The 15079-nt window shown below is 38.7% G+C and overlaps 2 protein-coding genes across 4 annotated transcripts in view; one reads left to right on the forward strand and one right to left on the reverse strand.

Annotated features, from left to right (window-relative positions):
- Nucleotides 1-14622, reverse strand: part of MRRF (mitochondrial ribosome recycling factor) — a 50258-nt gene extending 35636 nt beyond the window's left edge. The window contains exons 1-3 of one of the 2 annotated variants that reach the window (XM_029919852.1): nt 14529-14622; nt 9668-9879; nt 1564-1719 (exon numbers count right to left, since the gene is read on the reverse strand). In XM_029919852.1, the coding sequence (XP_029775712.1) occupies nt 1564-1719; nt 9668-9879; nt 14529-14596 (436 nt within the window). In that variant the 5' untranslated portion in view covers nt 14597-14622. The remainder of the gene's footprint in view (nt 1-1563; nt 1720-9667; nt 9880-14528) is intronic. The other variant, XM_029919851.1, reaches the window with a different exon arrangement.
- The window catches only part of RBM18 (RNA binding motif protein 18), a 20175-nt gene continuing 19709 nt past the window's right edge, over nt 14614-15079 (forward strand). For both annotated transcript variants that reach the window (XM_029919853.1, XM_029919854.1), the window contains exon 1: nt 14614-14749. The gene's annotated coding sequence lies outside the window, so the exon portion shown is untranslated. The remainder of the gene's footprint in view (nt 14750-15079) is intronic.

Raw genomic sequence — 15079 nt, forward strand, 5'->3', positions numbered from 1 at the left:
GATGGCTAAGTTCAGTTTCACCCAGTCCCTTCATGGCCCCAAGTTCTACAGAGAACATTACACAAACATAACCCTGAAGAGAAGGAGGCAAAGAGGAAATACCAATGGGAGGCCTTTTGAAAATGGATCTTAACTCAGCCTTCCTGATTTGCCATAAGATCCTTTGCCACAGAAGTCGCAACACGGGCTTTTCAGTACGCAATTGTGGGGGTTCCCGTTCCCTAAATCCATATCGACATAATGCATCAAATCCTTTTCCCTCAATCTGTCCCCAGCGAGAATCTCCCTCAACCTCATTCCTGCCCCTCATTTTCGCAGAGGTTAACATTTAACAAATTACACTCCCAACCCCTTTCCAGGCCCATCATCTTTTTAAGTTCAACAAGAGTGGAGCTTGCTGGCTAATTTTAAGTATCACATTTCTCCCTGAGCTCCTCTCAAACTGCTCTCTGGTTTCGGCTGCAGAATGTTAACAGGCCAGAAAGCACAGGGGAGACAAAGCACTTTATCAGTTTCATACCTAAAATAATAAGCAAGTTTAAAATAAACAGTTGGGAGAGATTGAATGGCACGCTCTACTGTCAGCAAAGGCAGAAATGCCCCCACTCCAAAGGTTGACAAATGACGGAATGGTCTTCTGATTTCACACAGGATCTCGTCTCTGAACTCAGTATGTTTCTGCTGGCGTTTATAAATGGAGCTGTGTATTTTTCACTTAGTTTTCTTAAGAACAAGTTCATGAAATATTTTCTAGTTTCCTTAGGAACTGTCCCAGCCAAGATGTGGATGGGAGCAGCCCAAGCTCCTAAGGATACCTTCGGAGGGGGTCCCAGGCTTGACTCTAGGATGATGACAATTTCCAAAAGGCCAATTTAACAGCAATTGGATTTTTCCTGCCTGCCTGCACCATTAGCTGACAACTCACTTCTTCCATCACATCTGCAAACAGTTCTCCTAGGCAGTTCTGACATTTCCCACTTAGAAAAGCCACTTTCAGGAAGTTATTAACCCAAACGGAATCTTCCTGGTCAAGCTCAGGGGTACAGAAATGTCCCAGATGGATAGGTTTGCAGCCACTTGGTTCCCAGTAAGGGATAAGAATGGCCAAAGAGGACAAATTAGAAAAATCAGACCAAAGATGTTAGTTACTGTGAGACTGAATACCTAGAAGGGTTTATATAGTATAATCATAATAAAAATCCCATGTTTCAAGAGTGCAGTTCCATGAAAGCAAAGACCATGCCTACTTTTGTTCACCACTGTGGATCAACACAATACTTAGCTCATAGTAGGCAACTATTTGCTGAATGGACAAATAAATGTAGTGCTAACTATGAGCCAGGTACTGTGCCCAAACCATTATATACGTTACCTCACTTACTTTAATACTCACCCCAAAGCTAGAAGGTGGGAATCCGACAAGGAAACTGAGGGCCAGAAAAGTTAAGTAACTCCCCATGGTCACCAGTTAGTAAGTCATAAAGCTCGGACTGAAACCCAGCTCCACCAAAGCCATGATCTTTCCACTATGCCCCTCTCCAAGACATCGGTTCAGGTACTAACCTGGTGAGGTCCGTATATTGACAGTCTTATTGAAATTATCTTTGAGTACTTCGGTCACAGACTTCATTTCTTTGTCCACCTCTTCCAAGCTGATTATATCCTCAACCAAGGCAGTGTTAAGATTCACTCTGGTTTGGAACTGTCCTTTCCCTTTGGCTAGAAAGTCAACAATCAGTGAATCAAAGAAGAGCAGCAGAAACAGACAATAAACAATTAGGGAAGAAGTGCCTACAAAGCGCAGCGGACAATGCCAGGTGCTAAAAACTGAATGTTTTCGGTGCCCTACAAAAGAGCCTACATCTATTGCCCACTGGGTACCCAGCATTGTGCTAATCACTTCCTGAGGTACCAGTGAAAGGACAGGCTTTATAATGAAACACCCCAGGTGAAAATCCTGGCTATCCTGCCTACCAGTTTTACGACTTTGGGCAAGTTTCTCTGCCTTTTCTGAGTATCAGGTTCCTTTCCTATAAAACAGGGATAAGATCTATATTGCCAGGTTGCTACAATACAAATGAAGTAATTAAAATACCTACAAGAGCACTATCCGTATGGCAGGCACTCCACAAATGAATTAATTCCTTATTTTTTAGAAAAATAAACAGAAGATGAGAAAGGTAAAGTGACTTGCCTAATATCACAAGGTCATGAAATAGTAAAGCCAAGATTTGGTCTCAGATCTGCCTAATTTTAAACCCACAAACTTATCATTAGGTTGTCTCTATATAATCTAATTGAGACGCAGGAAATATATTCACTCATTTAAAAATGAATACTAAGACAAGGAGATGCAAAGTATCTGATAGCTGGTCGAGACAAAAGGAACAACAGTAGGTACAGACATTAAACACCACTAGTGGGGACAACAATGGCTGATGTTCCTGAAAATTCAACAGCAATGGGAGCTGAATAAAATTCTATTTTATGCCTAAGCCACCAGGGTGACTTTTCATTTACATTCCATGTATATAGATCACTCCCACGAGTATACAAATATTCCTACAATTCTTCATGGGAGGTGGGCGAAGGGGAAAAAAGAATAAGAATATTAAGTAGTATTACTATCCTACACTTGTTTATTTGTTAACAATTCAACAAATATTTATTGAGATTCATTCATAACAAATTTTATTGAACATCTACAGAGAGCTAAATCCTGTGATATTTGTATAGCATATTATAACTTGTAATGCAATTTAAAGTATGTTTTTCTATTAGATAATCAAAGCAGCTCTTGGAGTTAAGAAGAACAGATATTATTATTGTTCCCATTGTACAGGGTGATGAAATGAGAAATCTATAGCACAAGTCACTTAAATGTGTTCCCCAAAGTACCAAACCATAAGCAGCAGAGTGATTTTTAAAAAATATTTATTGGGTTGTGTCACCACCATGTTTGAAACCTTATTGCTCTTAACAGAATAATGGCTTAGTATTTTCAGAACTAATGAAAGATAAGAATCTTCAGATTCAGACACACAAGTTCTAAACAGGATAATAAAAGTAAATTCATACTTAGACATCCTGTGAATGCATAAAAGGACAAAAAGATCTTGAAAAGAACCCAAGATAAAAGAAAATAAAGGATCAAAATTTGGAATAACAGCATACTTTCCAAGAGCAACAACAGGAGCTAGAAACAATGGAAATAGTATCTTCAACTTAAGATTTTCTAAACTAAGAATGTATGTTAAAAATTTTAGGTGGGTGCCTGAGTGGCTCAGTCCTTTAAGCATCTGACTTTGGCTCAGGGCATGATCTCATAGTTCAAGAGTTGGAGCCCTGAGTCAGGCTCTGTGCTGACAGCTTCAGATTCTATGTCTTCCTCTCTCTCTGCCCTTCCCCTGCTCATGTTTGCTTGCTTTCTCTCTCTCAAAAAAAAAAAAGGAAAATAAGAAAAGAAAAAATTTTAAGTTATGCCATCAATATTAAGATGGATAATACGAATGAAATAGTATACAGACATGGGAAAGAAAGATCTACAAATACATAGAATAAACCTCACAAACATAACGTTGAGCAAAGAGGCTGGACACTAGAATACAGAGTGTACAGTACAGAAGCCAGATACAAGAATATGCAGACAAGACTAATCCTGCCATTAGAAGTCAGAACAATAGCTACTTGCTAGGAGTAAGAGGTGGTAAATTACTAGAACGGAGCATAAATGGGATTTCTGACATTCTCGGAATTTCTGGTTTTTGACCTGGGTGCTGATTATGCACAAGTGTTTTCAGTTTGTGAAAATGATCAAGCTGTTTCTTATGATACCTGCACTTTCCTATAGGGGCCCTTTAATTTCTATAAGACGTTAAAAAAAGAAACTAAGGGTAACTAAAACAATGAGAAATAAAATGTATAACTTCCAAATCAGCAGAGATGAAAAAACAGAAATAAAAAAATTGGGTTAATTCAATAGAAGGGAGAAGAAAAAACAAAACTATGATAAAGCGAAAAACACAATGGTACATATATAAATACTCAGTAATCACAATAAGTATACACAGACCAAGAAGATGACTTAAAAGTTAGAGACTCTCAGGGCATCTGAGTGGCTCAGTCAGTTAAGGGTCCAGCTCCTGATTTCAGCTCAAGTCACGATCTCACAGTCACGAGATGGAGCCCCCACGTCAGGCTCCACCCTGAGCATGGAGCCAGCTTGGGATTCTCTCCCTCTCTCTCTCTCTTTCTCTCTCTCTCTCTCTCTCTCTCTCTCTCTGCTCCAGCTCCTCCACACCTTGATGTGCTTTCTCTCTCTCAAAAATAAACAAACATTAAAAAACTCCATCTTCTCTCAAAAATAAATAAACATTAAAAAACTTCCATCTATTTAAAAAAAAAGTTAGAGATTCTCAGTAAGATTTTTTAAAATCTAGTCACATACAACATGTAAGAGGTTTTACAAAAACATAAGATTACAGAAAGTTTAATGTACACGAATGGCAAAATAACCCTGGAAAATACTAAACAAAAGAAGGCTGATACAGTTAATGTTAACATCTAAAAATAGATTTTAAGACAACATGCATTTTTAGAAGAAATGAAGATGGCTTCATAATGACAACAGAAACAATTCACCAGAAAGATATTACCATTCTGAGCTTAAATATACCACATAACATAGCCTCAAAATTAATGGCATTAAAAGGAGAAACTGATGAATCTACAATCATATAAAGACATCCAAAATATCTTTCTTCATAACTGATAAATTGAGCAAATAAAACAAAGAAAATTTGATCAACACAATTAGCCAACTTAATTTAATGTTCATATACACAATCTTGCATCCAGCAATAAGAGAATACACATTCTTCTCAAGCATACTTGGACCTTTATACAAAATGATGATGTTCTATCCCTCAAAGCAAATCTCAATAAACATCAAAGAATATGCATCATATAGGACACATTCTCTGACCACAGTGGGATTAAGCTAATGCTCCAAAAAACATGTTTGAAAATTTTTAAACACTTCAAAGTAAGTCATGGACTAAAGGAAAACACATAATGAAAATTTTAAATATTTAGAAAAAAATAATAAAAATACTATATACCTAAAACTGCTATGAGCCACCTGAAATTGTTTTTAGGTAGAAGTTTATAGCTTTATACACTTACAAGAAAAGAACAAAGGTTGAAAATTAATGAACTGTCCAGGTTAAATGATAGAAAAAGAAGGACGGGGGAGGAAATAAACAATAAAGGACAGAAATCAATAAAACCAAAAATGACAGGTCAACAAAATTAAAATCTCTCTTTTAAAAGGCTTATAAAACCAAAAAACTTCTGTCAAGAATAACTGGGGGGAAAAGGTAGCAGAAAATTGATTAATATTAAGAAAAGGAGAAGACAGTTACCAAAACCTTAGAGATTTAAATAATTTTAAGAGACGATTATGGACAACTTTATGCCAATAACTTTGAAAACATAGAAATAATCAAAAATTTTTCTAAAAATACATAATTTATTAAAACTAACTCAAGAACAAAAAAGAACATCTAAACAGCATCATAATCATTAAAGGAACTGAATCTATGATTTAAAGCCTGCCCATATACAATACCAGGTCCAGATGATTTCACAGGCATGTTCTAACAATCATGTAAGGAATTGATTAATCCTGGTCTTATACAGACCATCCCACTGAGAGAGACAGAGAGAGAGAGACAAAGATAAACTCCCCAACTCACATCATGAGACTAATATAGTCTTGATATCAAAACCAGACAAGGAAATGCTAGAAAGTTATACCCATCAATATCAGAGACTTCCATTAAGGCTAATCTCACATAAAGGTATAGACTCAAAAATGCTAAATTAATATTAGCAAACTAAATCCAGCAACATACATACAGATTATGTATCAAGCAATGTATGTATAAATTATATATCAAAAGCAAGCAAGGCTCATGCCAAAAATGCAAAAGTAGTTTAACATCAGAAAAAACTATTGATGTTAAGTTACCCCATTAATAGATTAAAAAATTTAAAAAGCACACGATCATCTCAATAAATGTAGTAAGAGCATTTGATAAAAACTTAACATCCATTCAAAAAAAAATTCTTAACAAAATAGGGAGAGAAGATATTTTCTTAAAAGAGAGATTACTGAAAAACAAAGCAAACTCTTGATGTTAACATATGAGAAGTGTTCCTTATAAAGTGAGAAATAGGACAAGGGTGCCTACCATCATCAGTCACATTTATTCAAATTACATTAGAGTTCCTAGCCAATGCGGTTAGAAAGAGAGAAGGGGGCGAGGAGGGAGGAAGAAAGAGAGAGAGAGGGGAGAAAGAAAAGCTATATGAATTAGAAAGGGAAAAAGAGAGCTACCATTATTTACAGGTATCATAATTACCAGAAAATCCAAAAGAATATACAAATAATAGATGTAATAAAAGAGTTCAAGATCGCAAAATATCAGATCAGTGTATAATAACCAAAAGTTATTGTTCTTGTTCACCAACGACCAGCAGACATATAATCTTTAAAAAAGATATGAATTTAAAGAAACAAATCTTCCATAAAATAATACAATAGATCCACTCATGACCTTAAGGGAGGGTCATTTTTCTTAAACCAGAAAAAAGCATTATCCATAAAGGAAAAGATTAATTGGACTACCTTAAAATTAAGAACTTCTATTAATCAGAAGACACCATTAAATCTAAGTGATGAATCACTAAATTCTACTCCTGACACCAATGTTACACTATACGTTAATAAAAACTTGAAAATAAAACACCATTAAAAGACTGAAAAGGCAAGCATATCAGCAATACGTACATATGGCAGATGTCTTATCTTTAGAATATACTGAAACTCCTACCAACCGACTTTTTTTAATGGGCAAAACACTAGAAGGAGGATATACAAAGAGCCAATAAATAAATGTAAAAGTGCTCACCATCATTATCCATCAAGAAATGACAAATTAAAACCACAATGAGATAAAACCACATACTCATCAGAATGGCTAGAAATAAAGACTGACTGTATACTGGGTGCTCATGAGTACACGGAGCAAAGAGAAAGCTAAAACCTTCCTGGCACCACCGTTCTGGAGAACTATGTGTACTGGAAGGGAATATGCGCATCCTCAGAGGACCCGGCCAGCCCACCTCTTGGTATATGTACACCAACGGGAAGGTCTGTATATGGGCACGAAAATCCGTATTACAGGCATGTTCACAGCAGCATTATTGACTTCCAGTTCAAAACTGGAAGCAACTCAAATGCCCATCAACTAGACAAAGCATGCACAAGTTGTGGTATAAGCCTTCAGTAGGATACCATAAAGAAATAAAAATGCACAACTACTACATGCAACAACGTGGAAAATCTCACAAATAGATTGTTACCAGAGGAAGCCAGGCACCAAAGAAGCTACAGTGAACTCAAACACGGAAAACCTAGTCTATAGTGCTAACGTGCTAAAACGGGTTATCTGTTGAAGGGTGACAACTGAAAGGGACAGGCAGGAAGCTTATGAGTGATGTCCTATATCTTGACGTGGGTGACAGTTACAAGCCTGTGTTCACTTTGTGAGAATTCTCTGAACTGTAATTACTTAGGATGAATGTATGTACTATTCTGCATATATGTTATAACCCCAAAATTTATTTAATAAAAAATATGTAGGTGACCAAAATGACAATACCCCAGAAATAAAGCTGATCAAAGAAATGTATAAAATCTTTACAGAGAAAAACTAACAATATGATTATAAATTTCATATACAAGAGTGAAAGGCCAGAAAAAGTGTAAATGCATGGTGAGGGGAAAGATTTGTGCCACCAGATTCAAGGCTTTATGACAGTGATTCAGGTAGTAAGGAATTTAGATCAGGAAGAGATAAATAATTCAACAAAATCAATCAAAATCAACAAAAAACTTGACATGCAACAGACGAGGCATTACAAATCTGGGAGTAAAGAATGGGCCAATCAGTAAGTGATATTGACACAACATATGACCCATTACGAAAAAGAAACTTAAAACTAGATTCCCAGCCTCACAACACCTTCAAAAATAAATTCCATATGGATTCAGAACCCATGAAAAGTAATAATCTTTAAAATATTTAGAATAAAATATAGAATAGCTTTATGACTCTGGGTAGGTAAGGATTCGTTAAATAAGGCACCAACTGTACAAATGATAAAGGAAAGGACAAACAAATAGCACCACATTAAAACTTATGGGTCAACAAAAGATACCATTAAGTAAAAAGCAAAGCAGACAGCTATAACATACACAATCAACAAAGGACTCTCATTCCTAACACAGAAGGAATCCAATAAATTTAATAGAAAAAGTCAAACAACCGACTTTTTAAAGAGGTGATCAAAAGAGTTAAAAACTGAATAGCCAATTAAATATGAAAACCTGCTTATACACGATAGCCAATGTGTGCATCAGGAGCCCCCCGCCCCCACCTCCATTCCCGGTTCTGTCACCATGGACAAACGTCTTACATAGGTGCCTCGGTTTCCTCATTTGCAAATGGTGTGCTTCACCAGATAATTATAAAAATGTCTTTACTAGATAATAATAATTCTTTCAATAATAATTGTAAAGATCAAATTATTAAATATGTGAATTTTAAAAAATCAGTGCAACATACAGATCAAAAGTTGTTGCCATTATCACTGTTAACAGAATGTAAATCTTTTAAGTATTAATGCTTTGTCAGCAATTTGTTAATTTTCCTATTAATAGAAAAGGGAGGGTCCATATAAAGCCATAAAAGGAAAGTCAGTGGAAAAAATACTCAGCGTTATTTCCAGTACCATCCTTGGGAATGGACTCTGACCCACACCGCAAATAGCACGCGTGCCTTCAGGTGTGCTAAGGAGTGCTTTCTGTCACCCCTTCATCCATTCCACGTTTTTTGATACATATTATGTGTCATGTCCCGTTAGGTACTAAAGACACAGACCCTATCCTCATGGGGTCCGGCATAGAAGGCATAGAACAAACAATAATTAATCTCACAATTAATTGATTAATTAATGGGTGCTGGGCTAAGGACGTCAAAGGTAAAATAACAGGCACAAGAGTGCACGTAACAAGGGACCTGACCCAGTCTACAGGGTCAGAGAGGACTTCCCTGAGGAAGCAACATTTAAGCTGAGACCTGCGGCATATCAAAGTCTCGTTCTTGAATGACACAAACCATTAAGATCATCCATCTAAATCCACGGCTCTAATACCTCCTCACCCAACAAACTTCTGGTTTTAATTTACTTCCAAATAGGTCTTGCTTGTTATAAGGAGAAAATATGTTGATCTCTGCCACAAATATTCTGGTTCGCTTGGCACTTACATCACTAATTCTAAAAGTAAAACAAGGAAATCAGGTATATTCTGAGCAATGGTAACACAGGAGGCCACCTGGTAATGAGCAAAGAGAGAGTCCCTTGGTTCTAAAACTGTCTCTGTCACTGTGGTATCTTTTCTGCTGATCAAATGAACTGAGACACCATCTCCTCGTTCTTTCTCAAGGAGAGAAACTCAGAACATCTCTGAGATCCCTTCCAGCTACAATAGTTCAAGGGCTAAATGCAAGAAAAGGGCAAAGAGGTCATATATCTCTACCTTTGGCTTTCTTGGTAGCAAAATGACGGACTGGTACAGCTGCGGAGGCCACGTATTGCCCACGGTCATATTGTCTGCCATTCACTGTCTTCAGAGTCACTTCCAAAACAGGTCTGGTCAAGGCTGCAAGGGAGTTACAAAAGACAGGGTGGACCAAGCGGAAGCATCTTAAACCCAAGGCCATGACTGAAGACAATCCGTGTGAACATTCACTAAAAAAAAGTAAGACCAAAAAAAAAAGAGAGAGAGAGAGAGAGAGAGAGATCGAGAGATCTAAGTAAAACAGATTGCTTTACAACCTCAGAAAATAATCTGTACCAATTATCAAGCAACAATTGTAAACTAAGCTACGTGCTAGGCAATTTAAATATATTACCTCCTCCCAACAGCCATTCAAGATAATATGATTAGCCCCTATTACAGGAAGATACTGAAGCTCACAGAGATTTAAGTAACTTGCCCAGTCTGTAGGAATCCAAACCACCAGGCTCTTTCCACTGTACCAAATGGCTCTTACAGTACACAGGGAACACAGAGTTAAGTAAATGTGCAGCAGCCTAAGTCTTTAATGATGCTAATTAAACCCTTACATGAGAAAAGGCAAAAAATCTTGATAAATTTATACTATAAAAAGGGAGGGAAGAGGATTTTAAATTAAAAAAAATCATTTCAACAGGCATAAAATGACTGGAAAATTCACACGACAGCATTTAATTAAAATTTTCTTTGGTTCCTTATGCACTGATTACCAATTAGAATGCACTTTACTTTAATGTGAGTCTGAAGCACAGTTGAGGTTTGAGGTCTTCCATGTTACAGAACTAAAGCTCTGGAAAATGCCACCCTCTTCTGTGTTAACACAAGTTATACATTATACTTCTGAGGTCTCTGACCATGAAAAGATGCTGAAGCCTACAGCTAGCTTCTGCCAGGAATCTGGCTATCACTTAGTTAAAACCAAGAGCAATTAGCAAACACCTGGAAGTTACTATCTTTGAAAATCAGTCCTATCCCTCATTAAAAAAAAAAAAAAAAAAAAAGAATCCCATCCTAAAATGTTAATGCAGCAGAACTGAATAAAACCATGCACTTTTGCAGCCAGGAAGAAAGACTTGGGATCCAATCCCTGCTCCACCACTGACTATATGCCCCTGAACATCTCTGCACCTTCATTTCCTCAACTGTAAAATGGGGATCATTATAGTTATTTCTATCACTCATAAATGAGTTTATGCAGGTAAGATAATTGGCACAGTGCCCAGCTGAGAGCAGAAGCCCCCCCCTCCAAGAGTATCTGTTGATAGTTATCACCTTTCCTTTCAAAAACACTCTATACAAGGGTCAGACACGATAAAGAATCTTACATGTCTTTATTAACGTAGGAGATAACCTAGTCAGTCAAATCTGGATGTAAATTTCAACTCTGGGCAATTTACTGCACCTATCTGGGCATCCCTTTCTTCATCTGCAAGATGAGAAAAATAATCCTGATCTTAAAATGAGAGAGTAAATGCATGCAAAACACCTGGCACAGTGCCAGGAATATAATACCTACTTAATAAACGTTAGCTACCATTACTATTATTTCTTAAAAGAAAACCAAATGAGTAAAACAAAGGCAAATCATTTCTCCTGATGGAGTTTTTTTTTTTTCTCTTGCTGGAATTTTTAAGAGCCAGGGATGCTAGATATCAGTGACTAGTGCATGAAGTCAGTAAAAGCTAATTTGGATTTTAAAAAATATCTTTCCTCTTCTTTAATTATTATCAGTAGCTACTATTAATTGAAGTCAGGCCTAGGCTGCTTGCTTTATCTGTATCTAATCCTCCCAGTAATGCCACAAAGAAAGTATAATAATCTCCATTTTACAGATGTAGAAACTGATGCTCAAAGAGACTGTCACTGCGCAAGGTCACAGAACTAATAGCTCTGCCCTATTTTGGCAAAACGGTTCACAACATTTGGCTCTAAGTGAGGTTTCTAAATCTAGGTTTTTCTAATATAGCCAATGCCTTACCCACACTTATATCCAAATATGGCTGTATAATAATGTGTTTTTTTGTCTTTTGTTTTTTTAATCTACAGCGTCTCAATCTGGCTGTTCCATTTAGGACAGGTTTCCTGGTGTTCCTGTTGCAGGTCATAATACCAATCCACAAAGCAACAGGAAATCAAAATGGGTTACAAATAAACAACCTTTGACAGAAAACGCAGCACCCAAAAGCAGACCTAGTACATGTGAACCGGAAGACAACTCTATAAATAAACCACATTGCTGAAATGTTTTAGGCGCAGATTTTAATTGCACAGAAGTCAGGAAATTTCAAAGTGGAAGTCCAATAAAGGCAGTCCCTTGGGCCCTTTACCTTAAGGACATGCATACTGACACTTCAGCAGGGAAGAATTAAAGTTGAAGAACAGGACTGTCACAGGAGCCCAGGTATTACCCAGCAAAATTAACCTAAACTCTGGAAAAAATGTGAGGAAGTATCTGGGCTTTGGACACAGTCTTGAACTGGAATCCCACACTTAGATCCTGCATAGATCATTCAGCCTCTCTGGGCTACAGTTTCCACCCCATTTTTACCATGGTGACATTAATGAGTCTTTAAAAAGATGACTATGACACTAACGAAACAACTGCTAACAGAGTTACAACTATGTGCCAGAAATAATTCTAAGTGCTGTATTGCATACATTAAGTCATTTGATCCTCATGACATCACTATGAAATAAGTACTATTAGTACACCCATTCTATGGATGAAGAAACAAAGGCACAGATCATTTGCCCAAGATTAGATTTCAGGCAGTCTAGCTCCAGAGTCCATGCTCTTAACCATTACACTGTATACAATCACATATACGAAATGCTCAGAGCAATTACTGACATTATTATTGAAACTGTTGAAGTATTTTTTAAAACTACTTGAGGCACATATTGTTTTTCCAAAGTCAAGGTTCTCCTTGACTTGCCTTTCTCGATTTTCCATAGAATGTGCATTTTAATTTTGGAAAGAACTAGATAAGGGACCCAAGGCCCTCACTTATCCACTGTCCCAGAAACTTCTCACAGATCTAGCTATATATTAGCTTATAATATATACATTTTTATCAACACGGATGTGGGTCCTCAGTGTATATAAAATACTTTCATATATTATCTGACAACCAGGTTCATAATTAACACCCACATTTTACGAATAAGCAAAATGGTTTTTCATTTCCTTGAATATTCCTCCTGCTCCTGGGTCTTCAAACATAATGCTGAAGTTGAATCTACTTGGAATGATCTTCCCCCACCTCTTTAATGAACTACCTCTCATGTTCCTTTCAGATTTCAGCTTAAGCATCACTTTCTCAGAGGATACCTTTCTTGGCTATCTCCTCCAGTCCAAGCAGGTCAAATGTCCTGTAGCCCACTTTCACTAACACCCTATACTTTTTTTGTAGTATTTAAACAGAATCAGCTAATATTTGTGAAATTATTTGATCACTGCCTACATCCCTCTGAGACTATAACCACTATGAGGACAGATCTATGGTTCTCTCGTTCACAGTTGTACCTCCAGTGTAGCACAGTCCCTGAATACAGAAGACACTGAATATGAGTGATGAATACATGAATGAAAGTCCAGAAAAATTAAGTCCTTGCCCAGGGTCACAATTAAGTTGCAAGATCTGGAATCTAAGCCTCAGACTGAAGGTCCTGGACTCCACTTTCTAATAGTGCATCGATTATCTCTTGGTTTGCCAGATTTTTCACATAGAGATTGTAGGGCATGCTCCCTAAATTCAGTACCACTTACAGCTATTTGTAGCAACTGGCTATATAGTATCCGACTATTCAGTGTCACGACTATAGTACAGAATCATGTCCCTGATGTAGCTGAAGGATGACACACTTTAACAGGTAGAGAAAGAGCTTTTGCCTAAAAGCTAGAAGGTACAGATCTCAATGTTCCTATCTCATCACTCCCTGCCAACAATTCTCTTTTGATTCATAACCACCTGTACTACAAAAAGCATTTGTGGCAGCTCTACGACTGATACGTGACTTGTACCAAACCGTTTCTCCGACCTAGCCTCTTGTTTCCTCAACTGCAAAATGAAGGGTAGGTTCAGGTTTTCAATCTTTCCAACTATAAAGCTCTCCAAGATTCTGGAAAATGCAATAGAGTGTAGTGAAAGGAAAAGGGCACCAAACTGAGAGAAGATCTGGGAAAGAGTCCTGGTTCCAGCACCTCCTAGATTTGTGACCTCATATAGGTCAAACTCTCTGGACCTCAATCTCCTCGGTGAAATGTAGATGACAATACTATTTGTCAGGGTTACCAGGACGATCGAATGAGGTAAGGGCTGCAGAAACACTTTGTAACTAGAGAAGAGCTATTGAAATGACAGCTGTTTGCTGAGGGAAGGCACAGAGTAATGATTAAGAGTGGAGGCTTTGTAATTTAAGCTCCATCCCTTACTAGCCGCATGACCCTAATAGTTATTTCTCTGAGCTTCCATTTTTTCATCATGGGGGGGAACAATACCTACTACCTTCATGGGATTGTTCTGAATACTCAATGTTCCTGCCAAATAGTGGGCTACAAAGGAGCGGCTGGTATTGAATAAGCTCCCTCCCCTCCGCATCCTCGAAGTTCGTAGCCGAGAGGTCGAGCCCCGCCCCCACCCCATGAAACTCTCTCGGAAGGGACAGGTCCCGCCCCCAGCCTTAAAGGTCAAGCCGGACTCGAATGGAACCGGTCAGGGGACGGCGATCAGTCTCCCTAAGGTCCCCCAGAGATCCTTCAGTGGAGGTCTCTGGCACCCGGATCCAGCGCGCGCCTCGAGGCCGTGCAGAGGCCACTCACCAGCTACCGCCCAGCGTACTAGGAAAAGACCCACGCGACCGCGGGAACGACGGCGGCGCGGGCGTCATGACGTCACGGGGCGGCGCGGCGGCGCAGGCGTAGCGCGTCACCGACGGGCCTGGCAGCCGGCTTGAGGCGGACGCGTCTGGAGGGCCGTCGGGCCGCGGGGTCGGAACCTGCTTCTGGGGCATGAGCCGAGGGGACGACGCCGAGGCCACGAGGTGAGTCCGGCCGCGAGGCGCCCCTGCACCTGAGCGCAGACCCCGCGGGGGGCCCATAGAGGAGGCTGCCCTAGCAAGACGGCTTCTCAGGCCCCGCCCCGGATTGTCCCGCCGCTGGCCCGGAAATAACAATCCGAGAAATGAGCCATCGCATCTGGGAATTCGTGGCCAGGAATCGGGAAGCCGGGGTTCCAGGCTTGACCCTGCCGTTACCGTTGTCTTTAGGAACAAGTGGCTTTGCTTCTCTGGACCTTATTCCCCGTATGATTATGATTATTCCTGTCTTCTAGGCGGTTGCAGATCAGCTGCGAGGATAGATGGAACAGCGTT

This window comes from Suricata suricatta, chromosome 13 (genome assembly GCF_006229205.1).
Source record: "Suricata suricatta isolate VVHF042 chromosome 13, meerkat_22Aug2017_6uvM2_HiC, whole genome shotgun sequence".
Taxonomy (NCBI): Eukaryota; Metazoa; Chordata; class Mammalia; order Carnivora; family Herpestidae; genus Suricata; species Suricata suricatta.